Source organism: Geotrypetes seraphini, chromosome 6, assembly GCF_902459505.1.
Source record: "Geotrypetes seraphini chromosome 6, aGeoSer1.1, whole genome shotgun sequence".
NCBI classification, from domain to species: Eukaryota; Metazoa; Chordata; class Amphibia; order Gymnophiona; family Dermophiidae; genus Geotrypetes; species Geotrypetes seraphini.
The window spans coordinates 69,699,051-69,721,715 of NC_047089.1; the positions used below are offsets into that span (position 1 = coordinate 69,699,051).

The 22,665-nt window shown below is 43.6% G+C and overlaps 1 protein-coding gene across 3 annotated transcripts in view; it reads right to left on the minus strand.

Moving 5' to 3' along the window:
* Window positions 1-22,665, minus strand: part of NAA16 (N-alpha-acetyltransferase 16, NatA auxiliary subunit) — a 310,852-nt gene that overhangs the window by 101,222 nt on the left and 186,965 nt on the right. For all 3 annotated transcript variants that reach the window (XM_033947900.1, XM_033947902.1, XM_033947901.1), the window contains exon 13: window positions 22,220-22,348. In XM_033947900.1, the coding sequence (XP_033803791.1) occupies window positions 22,220-22,348 (129 nt within the window). The remainder of the gene's footprint in view (window positions 1-22,219; window positions 22,349-22,665) is intronic.

Consider the following 22,665-nt stretch of genomic DNA (forward strand, 5'->3'; position numbering starts at 1 on the left):
AAGGCAGACAGTGGATGGAAGGAATTCAATGAGGAGAAGATGAGGAAAGCAGAAACCAGATAAGAAAGGTAGAAAAAAAAAATTATATTTATTTTATTTTTTCTTGCTTTAGGATAAAGTAGTATAATAGTTGTGTTGATAACATTTATAAACAAAGTCCTGCCAGCTGACTATCTCTTTCTCTAGTTCAGCAGCCAGAACTTTGATTTATAAAATGATCATTGTACAGAATATTGATTTTTTTTTATTATTTAATAAAATAAGTTCAGTATAGAACTATTCGAGCCTTGTGTGGATGGGATCAGATGGTATGCGGGGATGGGATGGGTCCGGCCCCTTTGTCAAATTTAAGAACCCATTGTGGCCCACGAGTCAAAATGTTTGCCCACCCCTGCTCTAGCCTCTGCTGATCAAACATTCTGATTACCAGGCATATAAACACAACTTTAACTAGTAGACAATCACACATATGGTACATAGTGAAAAACACTGGACAGTGCCCACCTCACTGCTCAACTGCAGTCTGCATCTTAATGTTGTTATTAAAAGCTACTTAAAGATGTTTGGAAATGGGATGATGCTTAATCTGATTTGCAGGCCCTTATATTTATTTGGCATGTTCTGGCAATTACCAATAAAATGGTGACATTTGGTCTACTGCAAGGTCAAGGTTATTCCTTTCTGTGGAAAAATTTCCTTCTAACTTCTTAACTGGGTAAAAAAGTAACTCATAGAATGTGCATGAGATGGTGGGATTTAGAGAAGAGGGAATCTAAAACTGGTGAGTACTTTATAGAAATAGCTCTCTCTCACCTTCTTAATGCAGGCCAACACCCTTTTGTTATGTTATTAAGCAAACACTATCACACTATGCACAGAGGAAAAAAATATATATATCACATTCTTTGGGCCAGATTCACTAAACGCACTGATCGTGTCCTGACCCAATTCACTAACCTTGTGCCTGATCCATCTCCCACCCAATCCACCCATGCAAATGAGGGGAAACTGCCTGCATAAGTAGGAAGACATCGATTCACTAAACAGAAGAAGAAACGCCGATTGGGTTTGTCTATCCAAAATGAAGCGACTGATGAGGACCAGTCGCTACTGTCCTTGCCGACTCTCCTGCTCTCTGCCGCGCTGAAATCCCAGTATCAAGGTTACAAAACAATCCTCAAAATAAAAAATAAAACTGTACATTACTCCCCCAATTCTGCAAAAAAGTGCAGTGCGAGCCCATGGTTTTAACCCGTGGGTTAAAAGTGTGTTCTGTTCCATACTCTGGCTGCAGCGTGTTCTGTTCCATACTCTGGCTGCAGCTTGTTCTGTTCCACTCAAGTAAACTGCAGCCACCCATCCCCCCCTTTGTTTTGACCTTGCTTGTGTGGAGAGCAAGCGCATGCATGAATCACATCTATACCATTGCGCATGTGTCGCGATCGCTTGTGGGCGTGCGTCCAAACAGATAATTTGCATGAGGACTCTGTAGTGAATCGGTCGCCCAGTAGAACTCGGCCACGAATCCAGACCGGTGAGTTTAGTAAATCTAGGCCTTTGTCCCTCTTCTCATACTTTCAAAGAGGCATACCCAGTGTTAAATGTACAATTAAAGTCCTGTTCACCAACTAGAAGGGGCAACTTCTATAATCCCATATGAGACCTAATAGCAGAATACAGAATACGATACTCCTGGGGAAATTTCAAAGAATTACTCACCTCTGCAGAACACAGAATTCTGCTCGTTGAGCATTGACTTCAAAGGAGGAACTGACTCAAAGTGTAGTGGTTCATTTCCTGCTCCTGCCGTGGAATTTCTGCAGGAGGGGGACAGAGCAAGCTACATGTGCCATGGGGAGGGTGGCTGAGTGGGTGCCATGGAGATGAGGGTGGGGAGAACAGACAGACTATACCACTAGTGTGGCACAAAAAAACAACTTGAGGATGTGCCATGGAAAGATAGGAGAGATAGCAAAAATATTTACCCATAGTAGGTGTTCACTGAGGACAGAAGGTATATGTTCTCACATGTGGGCGACGTCATTCACGGAACCCAGTATGTACAGATACCAAATATCAGCAGACCAGGCCCTCAGCAGATGCAGCACAGTGAAGGGGAAGGGAGATCAAGTCATCCCCTTCACTGCACCAGAGGGCAGATCGTGTTCGGTGGTTAGCCCTGCCCCCAGCAGCCGTTTCTTCACCTGGTCTGCCTTCCAACCCTCTTAAGGGCTCAGCAGACCAGGCCATCCCCAGATGCAGCACAGTGAAGGGGAAGGGAGATCGAGTCATCCCCCTTCATGGGCGGGGGGACTTGCAAATCAATGCTCGTTTTGCGAGTCACAATTTGCGAAAATGTTTTGCTTGTCTTGCAAAACACTCACAAACCGCGTTACTCGCAAACCAAGGTTTGACTATAGTCTGTTGTGTCGTTACAGTAACCCCTTGAGAGGAAGGATCTTTGATGATCCAATCATCTAGATAGAGAAAGACTTGCAAACCGTGAGTTCTCAGGGCTACTGCCAACACCACAAGGCACTCGGTGAAAACTCTGGGAGATGATGCCAGGCCGAAAGGCAGAACCTTGTATTGGTAATGATGATTTTCCAGCCGAAATCTGAGAAACTTATGAGAGGCTGGGTGAATGGGAATGTGAGATCCAGAGAGCATAACCAATCGTTTTGATCCAGTAAAGGGTATAGGGATGCCAAAGACAGCATTCAAAACTTTTCTTTGACAAGAAATTTGTTGAAAGCTCTGAGGTCCAATATCGGTCGAAGAACTCCCGTCTTCTTCGGAACGAGGAAATACTGGGAATAAAACCCCCCAGTTTTGCTGGTCTAAAGAAACCTTCTCGATGGAGAAGAAGAGAGGACTATAATTGGGTTGGAAGGATACTCTTGGAGGATGATCTGGAGGAATGTCGAGGAAATGAAGAGAATAACCTTCTCGAATGATATTGAGAACCCAGAGATTGGAGTTGCCAACGATGATGGTAATGTATTAGATGACTTCCAATGGGGAGAGGGAGAGGTATATTGATTGAGATTATGCTCTCGAACAGTTGGTCAAAAAGCTGATTCGACTTGGGAGCAGCAAATGTCTGAGGCTTTTCAGGATGCTGTTGACATTGTTTTTTCTGCTGTGGCCTGGAAAGAGGAGTAGACTTTGGTGTATAATCCCTCTGATATGAAACAGATGGTTTGAAAACCTTGGAGGCAGAGGACTTCGGTTTAGGTCAGAGCAGCAAGTTAATAGATTTTTCAAGCTCTGAAAGTTTTTTAGTCACATTTTGAATAGTGTCACCAAAAAGCTCATCTCCAAGGCAAGGATTATTAGTTAATCGATCTTGAAGGTTAGCTTCCATAGCTGCTATCCTTAGCCATGCTAGCCTCCTCATGGCAACAGACATTGCTGAAACTCTGAAAGACAGCTCAAAGGCATCGTATGCTGATTGTACCATATGCTGCCTAAGCTGAGTGAGGGTATTGAACAGGTGCTGAAACTCTGATTTCCTATGAGAAGGAAGATACTTGAGAACACTTGGCATCTTCTTTATCAAATATTTGAGATAACAGGTAAAATAAAAATTATAATTTATGACTATTTGCCAGCATGGAATTCTAGTACAATACTCCCCCGCGAAGTTGTGGTTCAGAGTTTGCGGCCCCAGTCGGCTTCTGAAAAAAAATAAAGAAAAAGAAAGTTCTTTTTTTTTTAATGAAGAAAAAGAAAAGTAGTGAAGATAAAAATTCAGAGAATCCGCGAGTGGAAAGGCAAAAACAAAACAGACCATTTTATACACGACTTCGTAGCTCCACGGAAGACTGAAAACTGAGGAGCTGCCCGCCTATGTCAGGTGGGAAGGCACTCGCGTATGTGCGGTGCGATCACTGATGAATTTTCTAATGTTCTTAAAGTACAAGAGCACTTCAGCAGCTGTCTGAACCAGGATTCCGCATATGACGTCACCCACATATGAGAATATGCTACCTGCTTGTCCTAGGATAACGGGTGTTATCTGGGGACAGCAGGCAGATATTCTCACATGTGGGCAACATCATCCACAATGCCTGATATAGACAATGCTAAAAGTGTACTGTCACTTTAACTTCCTGACTGCCCGGTCTGACACCGGCTCGTGGTTCCATAGTTCCGTAAGCAAGCTAAGAAGCCAACCAGGGGAGAATAAGGGATGTGAGAATATCTGCCTACTGTTCCCGGATAAAGCACAGTTACTTACCGTAATAGGTGTTATCCAGGGACAGTAGGCAGATATTCTCGCATGTAGGTGACGTCATCCACAGAGCCCCGTTACAGACAGCTGATAAAGTGTATGTGCATTTAAAGAACTTTAGAAAGTTTGCGACTGACCGCACAGCACATGAGCCTTCCCGCCCGATGTAGCTCGCAGCTTCTAAGTTCGTTAAGCAAGCTAAGAAGCCAACCAGGGGAAGTAGGTGGGTTGTGAGAATATCTGCCTGCTGTCCCTGGATAACACCTGTTAAAGTAAGTAACTGAGCTTTATCCCAAGACAAGCAGGCAGCATATTCTCACATGTGGGACTCCCTAGCTTACTAGAATGGGATGGAGGGAGAGTTGGCCAATTAAAAAAATAAATTTTGCAATACTGCTTGGTCGAAGTGACCATCCCATCTGGAATAAGATTCCAGACAGTAGTGTGATGTGATTGTGTGAACTGAGGACCAAGTAGCAGCTTTATAGATTTCATCAACAGGAGTGGAGCAAAAAAATTGAAGCTGCCACAGCTCTGACTTTATGGGCTGTGACACAACTCCCCAGTTCTAGCCCAGCCTGAGCATAACAGGAGATACAAGTGGCCAACCATGTGGAAATCGTTCTCTTGGATATTAGACGTCCCAATTTGTTAGGATCAAAGGAGACGAAAAGTTGAGAATATGTTCTATGAAATTGAGTTCTGCGCAAATAGTAGGCCAAAGCTCTTTTGCAGTCCAGAGAGTGAAAAGCCCTTTCTTCAGGATGAGAATGAGGCTTAGGAAAGAACACTGAAGTACAATAGATTGATTAAGATGGAAATCAGTGACAACCTTTGGAAGAAACTTGGGATGGGTGCGAAGCACCACTTTGTCATAGTGGAACACTGTGAAAGAAGGATCTGCTACCAGTGCTTGAAGTTCACTGACTCTTCGAGTTGAAGTTGGTGGAAGCTATGATCAAGGACGGCATTTGCGAGCACATCGAGAGAAATGGCCTACTGAGAACAAGCCAGCACGGATTCTGTAAGGGAAGGTCGTGCTTAACGAACCTTCTGTACTTCTTTGAGGGAATAAGCAGTCGGGTGGACAATGGGGAACCCATAGACATCATTTACCTCGATTTTCAAAAGGCTTTCGACAAGGTGCCACATGAAAGGCTGCTTAGGAAGCTGTGGAACCACGGGGTGGGAGGGGATGTGCACAGATGGATCAAGCACTGGTTGTCGGGTAGACTGCAGAGGGTCGGAGTAAAGGGCCAATATTCTGACTGGCGGGGAGTCACGAGCGGTGTGCCACAGGGATCGGTGCTGGGGCCGTTACTCTTCAACATATTTATCAATGACCTGGAAAAGGAGGCAAAGTGCGAAGTTATAAAATTTGCAGACGATACCAAACTGTGCGGCAGAGTTAGGTCCAGGGAGGAGTGTGAGGACCTGCAAAGGGACCTGGAGAAGCTGGAAGACTGGGCAAACAAATGGCAAATGCGCTTTAACGTGGAAAAATGCAAGGTCATGCATATAGGGAAAAAGAACCTGTTGTTCAACTACAAATTGGGGGGGGGGGGGGGCATTGTTGGGAGACAGCAGACTTGAGAGAGACTTGGGTGTGCTGGTGGATGCATCACTGAAGCCATCTGCGCAGTGCGCAGCAGCCTCGAAAAAAGCCAACAGGATGCTGGGCATCATAAAGAAGGGCATAACAACCAGGACGCGGGAAGTCATCATGCCATTGTATCGAGCGATGGTGCGTCCACATCTGGAATACTGCGTTCAGTATTGGTCGCCGTATCTCAAGAAGGACATGGCGGTACTTGAGAGAGTCCAAAGGAGAGCAACGAAACTGGTAAGAGGGCTGGAACACTGCCCATACGCCAAGAGGTTGGATAGGCTGGGGCTCTTCTCTCTGGAAAAAAGGAGGCTCAGGGGAGATATGATAGAGACCTTCAAGATTATGAGGGGCATAGAGAGGGTGGATAGGGACAGATTCTTCAGACTGAAGGGGACAACAGGTATGAGGGGGCATTCGGAGAAACTGAAGGGAGATAGGTTCAAAACAAATGCAAGGAAGTTTTTTTTCACCCAAAGGGTCGTGGACACTTGGAATGCGCTACCGGAGGAAGTGATCAGGCAGAGTACGGTACAGGGATTCAAACAGGGATTGGACGGATTCCTGAGGGATAAAGGGATCGTGGGATACTGAGAGAGGTATCCAGGTAATAAGTATAGAAACCCAACCAGGTCGTGCATGTGCAAGACCGGAGGGTTAGGACTTCGATGGGAAGATAGGACTTCAATGGGAAACCAAGGTGGCAAGGGGGCCCCTTCTGGTGATTCAGACAGGTCGTGACATGTTTGGGCCGCCGCGGGAGCGGACTGCTGGGCAGGATGGACCTATGGTCTGACCCGGCGGAGGCACTGCTTATGTTCTTAAGTAAGGGAGATGAGAAAGTATTTGAGATGAGCCATAGCCAATGGTTCAAAGGGAGTCTTCATTAATGCAGCAAGAACCACATTGAAATCCCAAATCATGGAGGTGGTTTAAGAGGTGGTTTGTCTTTGAAAAGTCCTTGCATGAATCTAGACACAAGAGGATGAGCAGTGAGAGGTTTCCCATAGACTGGTTCATGGAAAGCGTTGATAGCACCGAGATGAACTCTAATTGAAGTGGTTTTGAGACCTGAATTGGATAAATGTAGAAGATTCTCCAATACTGAAGTTACAGAAGTGGGTACAGCCACATAATGATAAAGAATACACCAGGTAGAAAACCGTGTCCACTGCTGCGTGGACAGTTTTGTGAATGCTTCCACGATTAGTCTGACAGGCTGAGAAAGATGAAGATAAGTCGATGTTAGGCCGAGAAATACCAAGCAGTCAGGTGCAGTGCTGCAAGATTGGGATGCAGAAGAAATCCATGATTCTGTGTGAGAACTGACAGGAAAATTTGAAGAGGCATTTGTTCCTTCATACTAAGTTGAAGTAACATGGAAAACCATGGTTGTCTGGGCCACCGAGGTGCTATAAGAATCATGGTGACTGATTCCCACTTGAGTTTGACAAGCATTTTGAAAATGAAAGGGATTGGCGGAAAAGCATAGAGAAACTTATGAGTCCAATACAGTAAAAAAACATCCGCTTCCAGATGATGAGGAGAGTACTGCTGTGAGCAAAACTGGGGCAGTTTATGGTTGAGGGGAAATGCAAATAAGTCTATCTGAGGAGTTCCCCATTGAGAAAATATGGAACGCAGAGCTACAGAGTCGGTGCCCATTTGTGTGGTTGCAGAAATCTGCTGAGTCTGTCTGCAAGAGAATTTTGTTCCCCTTGAATGTATATTGATTTCAGGAATATATTGCGAACAATGGCCCATTTCCAAATCTTTTGGGTCTCCTGACAAAGACGGAGAGACCCTGTGCCTCCTTGTTTATGTAATACATCATGAACTGATTGTCCGTGCAGATAAGGAGGATGGTGTTGGTCACAAGATGATGCAAAGCTCTGAAAGCATTGTAGATCACTCTGAGTTACAACAGATTTATATGACAAAGGCGATCCTGGGCAAACCAGTGACCTTGTGTGTGAAGACCGTCCAGATGAGCTCCTCAAGCATAAGTGGACGTGTCTGTGGTCAGAATTTTCTGATGAAGTGTGTAGAACCACCACCCTCTGGACAGATTGGAAGAGTTCATCCACCACTGCAGCGACTGCTGCAGCGTAGAAGTGACTGTAATGTGTTGAGAGAGTGGGTTGAGCACTTGAGACCACTGAGATTCGAGAGTCCACTGAGGCATCCTGAGATGAAGTCTCATAATTTTGTGACAGCCTTAGCTCTTTGCGGAGACTTTTGAGGAGATTTCTCAGAAGTAGTGTCATAAGTCTCTGTAGTCTTTGTAGTAGATTCAGGATCATCCACTGAGTCAGACTGTGAGGAAGTGCGTTGAGACCGGTGTCGATCTGATGAGGATGATGACGTATGATGTGATTTCCTTTTACACTTAGAACAGCGGGAAGGAGGGCAATGTTTATGCTTTGAAGCAGCTGAGAATGACTGATGTTGGGTGGACTGGGATTGTCGAGAAGATGATGAAGAATGCCGATGTCTTCAATAACTGGATCAACACCGTGAGGAAGAACGTCAATGAGATACTTTGATTTTATGCGTGGAACATCAACATGGTACCAGAGATCCAGTATTGGTACCGCAGGACCTGGTGGCCTTATGCTCAGGCTGGACCGGTACCGATGGAGCCAGTGTTGGAGCAAGAAGTTTGAACATGTCACTAACTTGGTAAAGCGCTTCAAGCTTCTCATGGTACGAGAGCACTGGCACTCTTTGGCGTTCTACTGGTATGACTGGTGCCTTGTCTGGCCTTGGTGAGGGTGACCATTGGTGCCCTGTCTGGCCTTGGCGAGGATGACCGTGAAGAGGATGCACACCTCGATGTAGGAGAGGCCAGACGTAAGGGTGGTCGTCGGTCGGCATCAAGGGACTCAATGCAATGGTGACCTGCAAGACCTGCTAGGAAACAGGTGGCTTTTTAGCTAGCTTACCCAATGGAGTGATGTCCCCAACGCCAACGTCAATGTTTTCGATGCTAAAGGCTGTGAAGTATTCTCAGTGTCCATACCGATGCCGAATAACTTTTCTTGTTGAAGCTTTCAACTCTTAATTGTACGTTTTTGCAGGGTAGAACACCATATGCAGGATTCAACACGGTGTTCAGGGTCAAGGCACTGTAAGCACCAATTATGTAAGTCAGTGATGGAAATTTGCAATACTTTTTAAAACCAGTTAACAGCCGGGACATCGATGGATAAACCACCTCAGCCAAATTAAATTCAATGGCAGAGGGAAAAGAAAAAGGCCCCTACGGGCAAAGCCCGTAAGGGACGAACAGTGAGGAAAAAAAGAACGGCAACCTTTTTTTTTTTTTACACTAAAGGAAAAATACATATGAAATACGCATAAAAAATACACGTGAGCGGGAAGGCAAAAGCAAAAAATTGAACAACGTTCAAAGAACATTACTTCTTAGCTCTGTGGAAAACTAAGGACCTGCGAGTTATGTCAGGCGGGAAGGCACTCACGAATGCGCGGCGTGGGCTATCTCAAACTTTCTAAAAATCTAAAAGTGGCGATGAACTTTTAAAGTGTCCGTGCCGGGGCTCCGTGGATGACATCACTCACATGCGAGATATGCTGCCTGCTTATCCTGGGATAAGTGTGCTTTATCCCTGGACAAACAGGCAGCATGCTCTCACATGTGGGACTCCCTAGTTTACTGAACGGGATAGTGGGAGAGTTGGCCATTAGGAAGAAAATTAATTCTGTAAAACTGCTTGGTTGAAATGACCATCTCGTCTGGAATAGGATTTTAGCCAGAAGTGAGATGTAAATGTGTGAATTGAGGACCAAGTAGCTGCTTGCAAATATCTTCAATGAGAGTGGAACGCAAAAAAAGCCACTGATGCTGCCATAGCTTGGACCTTGTATGCTGTTAACATGTTCCTTGAGCTGCAGCCCATCTTGAGCACAGCAGAAGGAAATGATGGCCGCTAACCATGTGGAAATAGTTCTCTTGGTTGCAGGCAGGACCAACCTGCTAGGATCAAAAGAGATCAACAGTTGAGGTGAAGACCTATGTGACTTAGTCCTCTGTATGTAGTAAACCAAGGCACACTTACAGTCCAATGTATGAAGAGCAATTTCTCCGGGGTGAGAATAAGGCTTTGGAAAGAAAACAGGAAGCACAATGGATTGATTCAGGTGAAATTCCATGACTGCTTTCAAAAGAAATTTAGGATGAGTTCTAAGAACCTCTTTATCGTGATGAAATGCTGTAAATGGTGGATAACAAACCAACACCTGTAGTTCACTCACTCAAGAAGCAGAAGTGACACAGATCAAGAAGACCACTTTCCAAGTGAGAAACTTAAGATGAATAGTTGCTAGTGGTTCAAAGGGCGGCTTTATTGGACTGGTGTGGACTACATTGAGATCCCAGATAACTGGAGACAGTATTAGTGGAGGTTTTGAGTTTAAGAGTCCTTTCATAAACTGGGAAACAAGCGGATGAGTGGCTAGAGGTTTATTGTTGAAAGGAGCATGATAAACACTAAGGACACTGTTGTGAACTCTAACAGAAATGGTCTTAAAGCCAGAGTTGGATAAATGGAGAAGGTAGTCCAGTACTGAAGGAATAAAAGATGTGGAGGGATCCATATGATGGAGAGTACACCACGAAATGAAGTGCATTTATTTGAGTTAATAGCATTGCTGAGTAGGCGGCTTTCTGGAAGCAGCTATGGTGGCTTATACTGGGTCAGAAAAATGAAAATATGCTGAAATCAGGTTGAGAGGTAACAAGCTGTTAGGTGCAGAGATTGAAGATTGGGATGTAAAAGAGAATCTTAACTCTGAGTGAGTAGAGATGGGAAAATCTGTAATGGAATTGGATCCTTGACACTCAGTTGAAGTAGAAGGGAGAACTAAGGTTGTCTGGACCACTAAGGAGCTATGAGAATCATGGTGGCTGATTGTTTAAGCCTGACTAGCGTCCTCAGAACCAGACGGATTGGCGTAAATAAATACAGGAACTTGTGTGTCCAATCCAGAAGAAATGCATCTGCTTCTAGACAATGAGGAGAGTACTGTCTGGAGCAGAACTATATTTCAAAATATTGACCAATTCCAAATGTGTACGGCTTCTTGACAAAGAGGAAGAGACTATTCCCCTTGTTTGTTGTTGCTACTTGATTATTTGAACAAGGAGAACTTGGTTGGAAAGATGATCCTGAAACATCTTGAGAGCATTGCAAATTGCTTGTAGTTCTAACAGGTTGATATGAAATGCTTTCTCTCGAGCAGACTACAGTCCCCAAGTTTGGATGCCATCCAGATGAGCTCCCCATGCATACTTGGAGATGTTTGTCGTAAGTACTTTCTGATGTGGAGGGATGTGAAACAGTAAAGCTCTGGAGAGATTTGTCAATTTTAACCACTGTTGGAGAAACTGACGAAGACGCGAGGTGACTTTGATCCATTGGGATAAGGGATCGTGGCCTGAGACCACTGAGATGCCAAGTTCCATTGAGCTGACCTGAGGTCGAGCGAAGGAAGTGACATGAACTGTGCATGCCATGTGACCTATAAGACGCAACATTTGCCTTGCTGAGACATTCTGCAGAGTGGACATATGATTGCAAAGGTGAAGCAAGGTGTTTTGTATTTGCAGTGGTAAGAAAGCTTATAAAAGAGTCATGTTGAGCATAGCTCCTATGAACTCCAATATTTGAGACTTTGAAGCCCAGAAGATGAAGAAAAGTTATGGTTACTTGTGTAGCTGAGTACACTGCTTGAGGCGGTGCAGCTTTTAGTACCCAATTGTCTAGATAAGGAAACACTTGAAACCCATGGGAATGCAGGGTTGCTGCTACTAGGCACTTTGTGAATACTCTTGGAGTTGAAGCAAGGCCGAATGGCAGAAGTTTGTATTAAAGATGATGATGACCTACACGAAAATAAATAAATTTTCTGTGGCTCGGATGAATGCGAATGTGTGTAGTCCTCTTTGAAGTCTAGAGAGCACAGCCAATCATTTCATTCTAGAAGTCGGTATAGAGTCCCCAAAGATAGCATATGAAACTTTTCTTTTATTAGATATTTGTAGAGAGCTCAGAGGTTGAGAATTGGACAAAAGCCTCTCATCTTCTTTGGAATTAGGAAATACCTGGAGTAGAACATCTGACTTTTCTATGGCATTTAGTTGAAATAGGGGAAAATAACCTTGAAAAGGACTTGGGAGTGCTGATGGACACCACAATGAAGCCATCGGCACAATGCACAGCGGCCTCAAGGAAAGCAAACAGAATGTTGGGTATCATCAAGAAGGGTATTACAACCAAAATGAAGGAAGTTATCCTGTCGCTGTATCGAGCGATGGTGCGACCGCATCTGGAGTACTGTGTTCAGTACTGGTTGCCGTATCTGAAGAGGGATATGGCAATACTTAAGAGGGTCCAGAGAAGAGCTACACGTATGATAAAGGGTATGGGAAACCTTTCATACACAGACAGGCTAGAGAAACTGGGGCTCTTCTCCCTGGAAAAGTGGAGACTCAGAGGAGACATGATAGAGACATATAAGATCATGAAGGGCACTGAGAATGTGGAGAGGGACAGATTCTTCAGCCTATGGGGAACTACAAGAACAAGGGGGCACTCGGAGAAATAAAAGGGGACAGGTTTAGAACCAATGCCAGGAAGTACTTCTTCACTCAGAGGGTGGTGGATACCTGGAATGCGCTTCCAGAGGGTGTGATAGGACAGAGTACTTTACAGGGTTTCAAAAAGAAATTGGATAAATTCTTGAAAGAAGAAGTTATTGAAGGATATAGATAGTGAAGATTTAGGATGAAGAAGGGTACAGTTAGAAGGATATAGATAAAGAAGGATAAAAAGGATTGAAGGATATAAGGGATCACTTACAGGTCATGGACCTGATGGGCCGCCGCAGGAGCAGACTGCCGGGCGAAATGGACTGACCCGGCAGAGGCAAATTCCTATGTTCTTATAGCTTCAATTTCCTGAAGAAGAAGGGACGTCTGTTAAGATGTGAAAGAGGACTCTCTTGGAGGAATGTTTGAAGGAATGGTGATAAAATGAAGAGTAACCCTCCTGTATGATTTTGAGGAACCAGGTGTGTGTGATAATGAGAGTTCAGCGCTGGTGATATAAGAGAAGTCGGCCTCTGATGGGTTGGGGAGGTAGCTGAGATGGAGGAATTGCAGCTTTGCTCTCTAGAAACATGTTAAAAAGATAGAGTTGATTTTTGTGGAACAGAAGTCTGAGACTTCTGAGCCTTCTGCAATTTTTGTCTCTTCTGTGGTGGGGGTTTAGAAGAGGACGAGGTTGTTGGATAATGCCTCTTATATGAAGAAGAAGCAGGTTTCTGGGAAGTTTTAGGTGGTCGAGTCTTAGACTCCATTAAGGTTGTCCAGTTCTGTTCATGTTGAGTAAGTCTGTGTGGCATCCTCAACTTTATTCCTAAATAGCTCTTCACCTAGACAGGGAATATTGTCAAACAATCTTGAACATTTTTTGTCCATGTCAGAGACTCATAGCCATGCAAGACATCTCACAGCAATAGACATGGACGATGCTCTAGATCAGTGTTCTTCAACCACCGATCCATGGACCAGTGCTGGTCCACAGAAATTTCCTGCCGGTCCACAGGGCCAGCATGTGCATCAGGCCCAAAACACTGTTCTTCAACCACCGATCCATGGTGCGATCGATGCGGCGTTATCTTCGAGCCAGCTCCCTCTTCCTAACTGATTCAGTGCACATAGCCACGGGCAGTGGCTCATACGGGCATCCTGCGCCTGAACCGGAAGCCTTCTCTCTGACGTTGCAACGTCAGGGGAAGGCTTCCAGATGAGGCATGGGACGTGCAAGGTGCAATTAATACTATTATGGAGGCGGTGTCTGGGGTGTTGATTGGGTAGAGATGGGCAGGGTCTGGCCCACAACTTAGCCCAATGTTCTTCAACCGCTGGTCCACGGACCGATGCCGGTCCACAGAATAATTCTTTTATTTCTGCCGGTCCATAGGTGTAAAAAGGTTGAAAAACATTGCTCTAGATGTCACATCAAATGCATCAAAATCTGATCTTGCCATAAATTTTCTGGTTTGAAGTAAGCTATGAATAGTTTCCTGAAACTCTGGAAGTCATTCAAATGGAATGTATTGTTCAAAATCAACCAACTTCTTTATGAGTTTGTTTTTTTTTAAAAAAGACAGAATGACAAAGAAATTATAGCTGAGAACTCTGCTGGTGAAAAGAGTTCTGGAAAAGGCAAAGTCCAAACTTATCCATGGTGCAGTCTTCATGTCCTGGTGGTCTTCATGTCCTGGTGGTGCAGTAGCATATACTCTTGTACTGGAAGTTTTTTTAAAGAGTGGATTCAAACAGCAAAATCTAGTGCTACAATTCTGGATTATCAAAGCCTGGACATAACTATATTGTGTATATAGAGTCAATTTTTCTTGGAGCTTTGGGAAGGGTGAGAGAGTTCTCCCAGTTCTTAAATATAGCTTCTTTAAGTAGATTGTGAAGAGGCAATTTTCGAAGCTCTTTAGGAGATTCATCAAAATCTAAGGCCTTAAGAAGCTCTGCTCTTGGCTCAATGGCTGACTCCAGTTTAACAGGCAAAGCTTTCCTCATCTGCCTGATACATTTAGTGAAATATAATCCTTCTGGAGGACATCTGCATCTTGGCGGTGAAGGAGATGGATCTGATGGGTGCCATATAACTGGAGCAGATAATGTGGGTTCAAGATTAGTATCAGTATTTTGTATAGAAAGATCTGAATCAACATCCCCAACTACAGGAGATTCTCTATAAGAAGAAGAAGATGGATGCTTCTTGGTCTGAGGAGTATGATGACTTAGTGTTGAGAGGAGCTTCTTCGATGACATCAGTACTGGTAAGAAGAAAATGAAGATCGACGTCAGGAATGTGTAGTCGAATGCAAATTGGTACTGTGCGATGTTCTCTTGGATTTAGAAGAGTGAGCATTGGTACCACTGGATCTCAATGTCCATCAATGTTTAGATGGAGAGCTGAATTCAGTAGCCTGGGGCTCAATGTGCTATGCTTAAGCAGGGCTGGTACTGAAGGAGTCAATGCAAGCACCGGTGCTGCATGTAGTTTAAACAGCCCAATGAGCTCCCTTTGGAAAAACTCCTAAGTTGGTCCTGGAAGGACTACACAGCTACTGTTGGCCCAAAAGCCGGTACCATCGGTTCTGCAGGGTGTCAATGGGTGGGTAACCTTGATGAGGAAGCACGCCTTGAAGGAGACACAGCCTCCACAGAAGGAGATCGATGATGGCATTGATACTTGGCATACATCGAGGAACTCAGTGCTGAAGATGCCTGCGACGCTGGTTGTGGACGACTTCTTAGCAGGTTTACCCAATGCAGGAACGACGTCCAATGTAGAGGGAGACATCGATGGCATTGATTTGTCACCAGAGGCAATGGTCAGTACAAATAGCTTCTCTTGCTGAATGCATTGAGTCTTAAGAGCGTTTTTGTAAGATAGAACAGCGGATACAAGTGTCCACTCAGTGCTGTTGCTCCAGACACTGAATGCACCAATTGTGCGGGTCAATGATGGAGATAGGCCACTGACAATGAGTGCACTTTTTGAACCCGCTAGAGGAAAAATATCAGTGGTGAGGTAAAAAAAAACCCCCACAATGGTTGCAAACCGAGACAGAAATGAAAAACCTGAGAAAGAAGGCCCAAATGCTTGACTGAATATATATATTTTTTTTTCCTCAAAAAGGAAAAGAACCAAAGAAAATTATTACAAAATAAAAGATAAATGAAACAAGCCGAAAAGGCAAAATTAAGTCGACTAGGAAGGCAACTCGATTAGAGTCCAAAAACAACTTCTTCAATCTGCAGAAAATGAAGAACTGAGGAACCATGAGCCGACGTCAGGCAGGAAGGCACTTATGCGTGTGTGGTGCAGGCAGTCTCAAAGCTTCTTAAGAAGTTTAAAGTAACAGTACCCTTTTAGCCCTGTCTGTACCGGACTCCGTGAATGATGTCACCCACATGTTAAAATATGCTGCTTGCTTGTCCAAGGATAAAACTACTTTCCAAGTAAGATGTTTGAGTGAGCAAGTCTTGAATGGGTCAAAGGGAGACTTTGTAACAGCAGAGAGTACTATGTTTAGATTCCAGGTAACAGATGGAGGCTTGATAGCTGGTTTAGTATGCTAAAGTCATTTCATGAATCTAGAAACCAAGAGATGAATGGAACGTTGCTTATCATCTAAGGGAGAGTGAAATGCACTGATGGCACTGAGATGAACTCGAACTAAGTTAGTCTTTAGGCCTGAATCAGACAGATGGAAGACAGAGGACAAGTGACAGGATCCAGGGATTGTAGTCCACACCAGACTGTGAAACAAGTCAATTTAAAATAACATCTTTGTGTGGCTGGTTTTCTAGATGCTTTAATGATAGCTGATATTAGAGCATAAAGTGTATATGTATTCAGATGCTAAGGGAGAGACCATGCTGTGAGAGGTAATGAGCAAGGGTTGGGAAGAAGGACAGAGCTTTAGTTCTGTGTGAGCAGTGTTGGAACAGTTGTAATGTGCAGGGCTTTTGAATTGAGAGATGTAGGAAGAAAGGCAACCAAGGTTAATGTGGCCAGCAAGGTTTGTTGAGGAACATGGGGCCCAATCCTGGAAGTTTGAGTAGAGTTTTCCCAATGAGAGGTATTGGAGGAAATGATAATAGGAATCTGTTTCCCCAGTCAATGAGGGATGCATCCAATTCCAGACAACTGGGGACATATAGTCTGGAGCAAAAGAGTAGAAGTTTGTTGTGAGGAGAGGTAAAAAGGTCTATGTCTAAAGTCCCCCATTTGTAGAAGATGTGACACAGGACAGACATGTTGAGAGATCACTTGTGAGGCTGAAGGATTCTGCTGAGTTTGTCCACTAACACATTTTGCTTTCCTGCTAAATAAGGATTCCATGAATAATTGCCCATACCTCCATGTTTATTCAGAAAGAACATGGCAACATGATTGTCAGTATAGATGAGGACTATTTAGTGAAGAATATGGTCTTGAAATGTTTGAACAGCTTGGCTAATTGCTTGTAGCTTGAGAAGATTGATGTGGAAAGTTTTCTTATGAGGAGATCAGACTCCCCGAGTGTGGATGCTGTTGAGATGAGCTCCCCAACCAAGCATTGAAGAATCTGTGGTGAGAAGTTTTTGATGAGGAGGCTGCTGGAAGAGGAGTCCAGGAGAGGTTGGAAAGACGCATCCACTACTGGAGAAAGTGATGAAGATCTGAAGTGACTTGTATCTGAGCAGAGAGAGATCCAGTGGCCTAAGACCACTGGATCGACAGAATCCATTGAGTAATTCTAAGAAGGAGATGTGCAACAGTGTGACTTGGACTGTGGAGGCCATGTGGCCGAGAAGTCGTAGCATCTGACATGCCATTATATGTGGTAATGAAGAAATTGTCTGGCACAGGTGAAGGAGATTGTTGGCTCTCTTTTTAAGTAGGAAAGCATGACTGAGTAGTATCCAAGAAAGCTCCTATAAACTCGAGTCTAGGTGGGTTGCAGATGTGATTTTTGACAATTTACTCCAAACTCTAATGTTCCAGTAAACAAACTGTTGATTTGATGGCGATGATAAAGTCTTCATCAACCAGTCGTCTAGGTCAGGGGTAGGCAATTCCAGTCCTTGAGAGCCGGAGCCAGGTCAGGTTTTCAGGATATCCACAATAAATATGCATGAGATAGATTTGCATCTCAAGGAGGTAGTGTATGCAAATCCATCTCATACATATTCATTGTGGACATCCTGAAAACTTGACCTAGCTCCGGCTCTCGAGGACCGGAATTGCCTACCCCTGGTCTAGGTAAGAAAATGTATGAAACCCCCATGAGTGAAGGGCTGCAGCAGCCATGACCACAAGGCACTTTGTGAAAATGATTGGTGTTGATGCTAGGCCGCTTAGAACGAGGTTTCTATTCTGTCTCCATTTTTATAGGAAGGGAGCGCCCCCCATCTGGCAGATGAAAGCCACTACAATAAAGGCTTTTGGGTGGAGGGTGAGGGAGGAGTTCAATGTGGAGAAGGCTGGAGAATCAGAAGGTATGTTAAGACTCTTCAGCAGAGAACTCCAGTAGGTCTTCACTAGAATGGAGAGAAATATCAGAGTCAGATTCCTCAAAGCACTCCTGCCTTGGCATATCTGGGAGTGTGTGTCGAGGTGAACCTCGAGAGTGCATCGAGTAAGTTCTGGGTCAAGGACGATGCATGCGTCAAGCAAGTTCTGGGTCAAGGATGATGCATGTGTCGAGCAAGTTCTGGGTCAAGGACAATGCATGCGTTGAGCAAGTTCTGGCTGACTTCAATGCTCGATGTTGAGCTGGTATCCTCAAGCAAGTCCTTGATTGATGCATCAATATATCCTTAGGCTGGGCTGAAGCAGGCTTGGGAGCTGTCGATGCCTGTGTGGACTGTCAAGAGCTAGCGCTGATAGCTCTTGACTGAGCATTACCCAGATTTCTTCTTGTAAAGTCAGTGACATTACCAAAACAGAAAATGGAGTGGAAGCAGTCTGCTGTACCAGTTGGTGAGCTGTGAGACACCTCAATGTTAGGTATGCCTTCATGGAGACACTAGCTGTACAGATGGAGAATGCTTCAGCTGCATCAATGAAGATGATGCCTGAGAGGATGCAGAGGTATGCCTAGAAGAGGAGGAATGCTTATGCTTCTTAGCTTTCTTTTTTTATTGCTTTATCAGTTAAGTTACAAGCATCCACTTGTTTAAGTAATACAGAGAATAAGAAAATTAATACATAAGAAAAATATGATATCCAAAAATAATACTCTCTTCCTCGGATCACAATCCTATGCTGGAGGGAGAAAGAAAGAAAAGATTAGGAGATCTCCAAAGATATTTTGCTAATTAAGAAAAAAAAGACAGGCTTAATGGGTTACATCATCATCTAAATTTAAACAACCCTACATATTCTGGAGCAACTTCTTAGTATCTAGAAGGTTCAAAATTGTTCAGGAGCAAAAAAGATGTATTTTGTCCCAACATATCTGTCTAGACATTTATATGGATAACAAGAAAGTAGCTCCCAAGGTTTTAACTTCTTGTCTCATATTCAAAAATAATTTTCTGCGTTCTACGTCACATCGGGGAAAACCCAAATTGTTTATCCATGAAACAAAGCTTGTGAGAATCGAAAGAACATACGCATTAATGCATTTAAATCTTGTTCGAATAAAAAAGAAACAAGAAGAGTAGAACGAGATTCATTTTCTTCTAGGGATCTTTCCAGAAATTCAGATAGAAACAAGAAGAGTAGAACGAGATTCATTTTCTACTAGGGATCTTTCCAGAAATTCAGATAGAAATATAGAAACATGATGACCCATCTAGTCTGCCCATCCGCAGTAACCATTATTACTTTCTCTCTCTCAGAGATCCCACGTGCCTATCCCAGGCTCTCTTGAATTCAGACACAGTTTCTGCCTCCACCGGGAGACTGTTCCATGCATCTACCATCCTTCCTGTAAAAAAGTATTTCCTTAGATTACTCCTGAGTATCACCTCTTAACTTCATCCTATGCCCTCTAATTGCAGAGTTTCCTTTCAAATAAAAGACTCGATTCATGCACATTTACATTACGTAGGTATTTAAGCATCTCCATCATATCTCCCCTCTCCCTCCTTTCCTCCAAAGTACACAGATTGAGATCTTTTAGTCTGTCCCCATACGCCTTATGACGAAGACCACACACCATATTAGTAGCCTTACTCTGGACTGACTCCATCCTTTTTATATCTTTTTGAAGGTGTGGCTTCCAGAATTGTACAAAATATTCTAAATGAGGTCTCACCAAAGTTTTATACAGAGGCATCAATACCTCCTCCTTTTTCCTACTGGCCATACCTCTCCCTATGCAACCTAGCATCCTTCTAGCTTTCATAGTCACCTTTTCAACCTGTTTGGCCACCTTAAGATCACACCCAAGTCTCGCACTTCCGTTGTGCACATAAGTTCTTCACCCCCTAAACTATACCGCTCCCTCGGGTTTTTGCAGCCCAAATGCATGACCTTGCATATCTTAGCATTAAATTTTAGCTGCCAAATTTCAGACCATTCTTCAAGTTTGTAGTTTGTAATTTCACCGCCAACTTTTCAACCTGTTTGGCCACCTTAATATCACACCCAAGTCCCGCTCTTCTGTCGTGCACATAAGTTCTTCACCCCCTAACCGTTCCCTCGGGGTTTTGCAACCCAAATGCATAACCTTGCAATTTCTTAGCATTAAATTTTAGCTGCCAAATTTCAGACCATTCTTCAAGTTTGTAGTTTGTAAATTAGCAACTTCGGAGGAATTTCCTGGCTTCTTTTTTTTCCAGGTAAATAATATATCCGATTTATTGCGACTATTAAAAGTGACAACTTCAATCAAATATTTTTTGAACATATCTCCAGGCATTACCCCCATAGCATTAGGAAAATTAAGTACCATAAAATTTAGTCTTCTGTTGAAATTTTTGATTTGTTCCATTTTCCTTTGAAGAAACAATTTATCTTTAACAAAGTTCCCTGTTAAATTTAGCAATGAAGATATTTGTTTCTCTGGTCATATTTGCTAGTAGCTTCATTTTTAATGACTCCACTGATATAGACTATCTAGTTTACTCACAACTGTTTAAAATTCTTCAGTTGATTTGGTCACCGCAGCTTCTAACCTTTGAAGCATACTCCAGACATTGTCCAATATCACCACCGGTGGGGAGTCTCTTTCTCCCACTCCCTGAATGATCTGACTCTAGGTGTCCTGATCCATTTCAGCCCCTTCAGCATGTGGCTGTATTAACCTGTTCTGGGTTTCAGGTACCGTGCTGTTGCTGGGCCCCAGCACTACAAACGGTGGAGGTTGGGTAATCAGAGGAGACAAAGACCCCTTCTAGCCCAGTCGCTCCAGAAGCACCTTTCTCCAAGGCAAATGCAGGCAGCTCTACTCCGGTTATCGATGGTGAGCTAGCCATGAAACAATCAATCGTCACCTGCCCAGTTGACGAGGGGTTCAGCCAAACAGAGCCCTTACGCTTGGTATGTGGTATTTTCCAAAGAAAAGATGAAGTAAGGGAAAAAGTAAGGTAAGACGGAGCGCTAATGCTGGCTGCTAACCAACCGCCATATTAACCACTCCTCTATAACCTCGCTTCTTAGCTTTCTTACGTGCTAGTTCCCCCCAATGTTCGCGACATCAGTGAAGACAAAGTAAAGTCCCTGTGTTGAGTCAATCCCAGTGCACTAAGCTCATGATGAGATGTTGATGCAGGCAGTATATTTGTCGATGCCAGAGTCGCAGAAAGTTGATCAGGTTCTAAATCCCCAGCCATGCTGTCGCAGACGCAGTACCAAAAAGGTACTGAACACACCAGTTGTGCAGATCAGAGTCTGAGATGGTCCTATTGCACCGAGAGTATTTCTTGAAGCCGCTTGGTACCGATTTGGACATGGAGGGGAAACCAACCAATGTAAAGTCAAAGGGCTCAATGGCCTGGGGCACTCAAGTACAAAACAATCTGAAAAGTATCAATGCTCCTGCAAAAGGAAAGTTGGAAAAACTGAACAAAACTCAGTAGAAAGGAAGAAACCTAGTTAAAATAAGAAATAAAACCAAAAGGGAAGACACCAAAACTCAGAAAAGTTTGATGCACTGAGAACACTGAAGATACCATTTAAGAGCTCCATGGAAAACAAAGAATTGCAGGTCCTGTGAACCGACAACAGGTGGGAAGGCAGCAGCATACTTGCATTATGGGCCGAGCCTTAAATCTTCTATCTGTACGGGGTTCTGTGGATGTCGTCACCCACATATGAGATTATACCTGCTTGCCCTTGGAGAAAGGATGAGAGCTGGAGAGAGGAGGAGAAAGAATGGGAGGTGGAGGTATAGGCCTGGAGGGAGAATGAAAAGTTGTGGTACTGCATGTGGGAGAAGATTTTGAGAGGCAGACTAAGGGGTCTTGCTGGAAGTTAGAAGGAGAGATAATTGCAATCAGAGTGAGAAGTGGAACTGCTGGAAGTTAGAGAGAGAACTGAAATCAGAGTGAGAGGTGGAACTGGGCAGGCTAGAGCCTGGTCTTATGATGGGGAAATTCTGTGTAAACACACTAAAAATAAACAATGCTGAATTTTGCAGAGTTTTTAAATGTGTGCAGAATTTTCAAAACTTTTGTGCAGAATTCCCCTCAGATTAACAGAATACAGAACTGGAGAGCCCCCCCTTGATGTCCAATGTAAAGGGATTTCAAAATATATTACCAAAAACTATTTTAAATAAGATATCGCAGCTCAAAAATCAAACATTATTCCTATTATGGTACTTACTCTTTCAACTTCATGGCATTTCTTTAAGGCATCTCCATATTTCCCTAACCTTTGATAAGCTGAGGCACACTCTGTTTGGAACCACATGCACTGCATCTCATTGAGATTTTCCATAGCAGATGTCCCTTCCTGAAAAGTAAACATTAAGATGTACAGAATAGGAACTAGATGAGTCATTCCTACCTCTACTTATGTAACAACACCCCCTCCAAAAAAATAAACCCTCAAACTGTTGGTTTACCAGTAGTTTATAAGATAGTTAAGGACAGCAGGTAAAGTCCACATGGCTTTGTACAAACTGCCCATCTATACCAAGCTCTATAATCTCGTCATCCTCCACAGAATTCTTCTGTGCTTGTTGCATATGGTCTTGAATGTACAGTCCTCCTTTCAACTGGAAATTCATTTCATAAATCTACCACCTTTTCAGTAAGAAAATATTTCCT